The sequence below is a fragment of a genome, unplaced genomic scaffold (assembly GCF_019419815.1).
Source record: "Pyrus x bretschneideri cultivar Hongxiangsu unplaced genomic scaffold, Pyrus_bretschneideri_v1 Contig1, whole genome shotgun sequence".
NCBI classification, from domain to species: Eukaryota; Viridiplantae; Streptophyta; class Magnoliopsida; order Rosales; family Rosaceae; genus Pyrus; species Pyrus x bretschneideri.
In genome coordinates, this window is record NW_025999390.1 from 11,010,932 (window position 1) to 11,014,808 (window position 3,877).

General features: G+C 38.7%; 1 protein-coding gene across 1 annotated transcript; it reads right to left on the bottom strand.

Moving 5' to 3' along the window:
- Positions 1 to 1,415: 1,415 nt before the first annotated feature.
- On the bottom strand, positions 1,416 to 3,877 carry LOC125477999 (GTP-binding nuclear protein Ran-3-like). Its single transcript, XM_048585606.1, has 8 exons — positions 3,727 to 3,877; positions 3,523 to 3,592; positions 2,955 to 3,011; positions 2,720 to 2,837; positions 2,287 to 2,376; positions 1,997 to 2,176; positions 1,835 to 1,912; positions 1,416 to 1,690 (listed from the first exon to the last, which is right to left on the bottom strand). The coding sequence occupies exons 1-8, from the start codon at positions 3,727 to 3,729 to the stop codon at positions 1,621 to 1,623; spliced, it is 666 nt and encodes a 221-aa protein (XP_048441563.1). The 5' UTR covers positions 3,730 to 3,877; the 3' UTR covers positions 1,416 to 1,620.

A 3,877-nucleotide genomic window follows, 5' to 3' on the forward strand; every position in this document is an offset into this window, starting at 1 on the left:
ACACTAAAGCAATCAACTATATATATCATTGTATTCAAAAGAAAATATCAAAACTTAGGTTCTAAATAATGATTTTTGCACACTACAACAATCAATCATATCAATAAATGAAATCGAAGATTAGAAAAGACAGGAAGTCGTGCATAGAGCGGGACGGTGGAGCTAACAGAGGAAACCACGCCACGAGTACTATGTACTGGTAGGCGTATAGCTTTCGCTATATTGAGTTCCTGAGACACAGCAAGTGGGGGTTTGGGACCTATGTTTTGTGTGTGTGTGTACGGCCCAGAAGCAATTTGCCAGAGCCAGCAGAAGGGCATTTATCTGTGCCATGTGGACTTCACATGTTGTGATGAGGCAAACTTATGGTGTTGAAAGGTTTGTACTACTTTGTAATGCATTTAATTGCTGCTTTCCCTTATGTTCTTAAGACACAAACACATGATTGGAGATTTGGAACAAACACATGACACAAACATGATAAAACTGCTTGACCTCCCCTCCTTACTCTCGCAGACAGACCATAATAGTACGTCCATATGCACTTGTTACTGCAACAAAGGCAATGTTTGTACTATAAAAAGAACGTCAATATCGTTGAAAAACATTAACATTTGGGCAATTCAAGTTGTAGCCTTGTGCGAGATTGTAGTTGAAGCGGTAAGAGTGTTTACGCATGCACTTGTGGTTCTCTGTTTTAATCTATTTGGTTCGAAAGTGTTTACGCCTACACCGACGGTATTGTGTTTGAGTTCCTCTAGTTCAAAGTGTTAACGCCTGCACCCAAGTTCGTGGTTTAAATTTCTCTCCTCGATTATCTTTCGTACCAAAAAGATTGTAGCCTTTTTTTCCCTTAAGAGAAAGTTTCAGTTCCAACTATTGTCTCTACATTCTATGTACAGTTCAGATTTGTGGTACCTTATCACAAATTCACAACGGACGGAGTTAGGACCAGCCCTTTTATGGGGCCCAAATTGGCTACAAGATATTGCTTTGCTCCCAAGCGAGAAGCCCATCAGAATTATGATCTAAAATGGTTTTGTGCAAACCCAGGTATTTCATAAGGCCGATTAGTGCTCAATCCAAATTGCTCCAACAAAGCCTTCCTCCTAATCACATTCCGACCGGCGTACCAAAAACAACGGAGGGCTACACACAACCGGATCCAATGGTTTGTTCAAGAAAAGCCTTCATCGTAATCAGTTTACACGAGAAAAATCTCAGCGTCGGTCTAATACAGTCCTGACCTATTGCGAACATCTTCGATGGAATCCAAATTCTGACTCCTCCAATTTCGATCGTGGATTAATAAAGCGGCAATTCATCTTAGGGCCAAGAGCCAAGAACAGGGAAATATTCGGTCTAACAAAGTTGTTTCGGAAACATTATAGAGCGGAAAATAAAGAGAAATTGACTGGAGAGCAAAACATTCATACGATTAACTACCGGCACAACCAATGAGAAACAATGCCTAATAATAGCTATAGTTGAAACTGACTAAAACCGAGTCATTGTGTTGTAAACATGACATTTTGAAAATCAAATCCCCGATTCCCAGCAGAGTGAAGGCCATGTCCTAGCAGAAATAAGCCACTTTCTATTGAAATGTCACCCCCCAGTCTATTCAAATGCCTCATCATCATCATCAGGAAGAGGCTGGGCAGCTGCTGATGCAAGCTCGGCTTCATGCCTGCAAGAAGCAAAATAACCGAGATGAAACCAATTTTTACTCTTTAGAAGATACTGAATCCACGTTGTTTGAGTTGAAAAGTTACTAATTTCATTGTTAACATCAAAGAAGATTTAGGTTCATCAACGTAGAGAAAATTCTTACTGTTGTTGGGCAGCCATGTCAAAGTGCACTTCCGGAGGAGCAAGGGCCGGAGACTCGACAAAATGAAGATTTGCATCACTGAAGTAACAACAGTATTAATCTCACGTATTACTATCGACAACTCTATAGTAACCATATCAACATGAGAATGCTTGTAATTACCCTGCAAGCTTCCTCGCCAAGTAGAGGAAGGGTTTCTCAAAGTTGTAGTTGCTCTTTGCTGATATCTCATAGTACTGCAGATTCTTCTTTCTGTGGAAGGTAACCTGCTTGGCTTTGACCTGCCTGTTCTTCACATCAACCTTGTTGCCACAGAGAACAATAGGGATGTTCTCACAAACACTGAAATTACATTTAGAGTCACGTACACCAAACCATCATCAACAAACATAAAAATAAAACAATCAAAGAAACAATAGACCTAACACAAATCGAATTTAGTTTAAACTCACCGGCAAAGATCACGGTGCCATGTAGGAACATTCTTGTATGTCAACCTAGCGGTAACATCAAACATGATGATTGCACATTGCCCATGAATGCTGAATATTTCAACACAGAATTTTAGGCGAGACCTTCAACATAGGAGGAAAATGAAAGGGCAAAAAAATTTCCAACCATCCCCATAAACAGTTGGAGAAACAATTCAGAGACAATCAGATAATCATAAAAGACTTCCCCCAAAGCCTTTACGTATTGTTCTTCCTACTAATAAATCAGTGTCTATCACATAATTCACTTATACCATTTATTATCCTAAACTAAGGAAACAAAATGATGGTTAATCCCATATACAAGAAGTTACATAAGATACTGTCAAATGCATTTTTATGCGGATTTTAAATACCAGAATTAAAAGCAGAGGCAACATATATTTTCACTTACTAGTAACCATCACGAAGACCGCCAAATTTCTCTTGCCCAGCAGTGTCCCAGCAGTAAAAGCGGATCTTTCCACAATTTGTGAAGAAGTCCAGTGGATGAACCTCCACACCAATGGTTGCTGTTTGCAAGGAAAAGTAAAGCAAAATGTATAAGCAAACATATCACGATCAAACTCATTACAACAATCACCTAACACAAAGTCACAATGTAGTAAAGTGTCGAGAACATCTCTTACGTTCGTATTTCTTCTCGAATTCACCAGTGAGATGCCTCTTCACGAAAGTAGTTTTTCCTGCATAAATCATCACCATTCAGCCCCAATCCAAATCATCACACAACAAGCTACAACATCAAGAATAGTTAATACTGTTTCTTATTTCCCAGACTATGTAGCTCCAAATTTGTGTTAACAAAATTAATATTTTGCAAAACACATTATTAATCCCTAATTAGCTCGACATTTCTCTGCTCTTATCCCTAATTTTTCAAAGACATATAAATCACATTTACAGACAAATAAACCTCATACAGGAATGAAATAATTTCACTAAAAAAGATTATTTATTTCAATCAAGATCAATTTAATTAGATAGTATCACAAAACAAACCAAATATGGTGCCTTTTTCAATTTAATTACTATTTTTAGTCAAATATGTAAAAATCCAGACAACATATTCGATTGAATCAAATTCTTCTCGAAACCCTAATTTTGAAAATGGCAATAATTGTTTAAATACAGTCAATGAAAACATCAATTAAAAAAAAAAAAAAAACCAAACAAAACATGTAAACGGAAGATTACCAGTGCCTCCATCGCCAACGATGACGAGCTTAAAGCTTGGATAAGTAACAGTCTGTTGGTTCGGCAAAGCCTACAGGAACAAATTCAAAACAAGGAAAAATTCAAACACGAACCAAATCGAAACAAAATTGATCGACCAGCAGCTAAACCCTAAGCCCTAACGAAAGCAGGACAAGGATTAGAGAGAGAGCGAGCGAGAGATACCATTGTTGTTCGAGGCGGCCAGTGGCGAGAGAGAGAGAGAGAATCTAAGAGCAGCGATGAGTGAGAGAGACAGACGGAGACGAAGGCGGCGATTGAGTATGGAGGTGGGGGAGGGACGCTACTTAAATGGCTTGGATGATTCCGCGCGTGG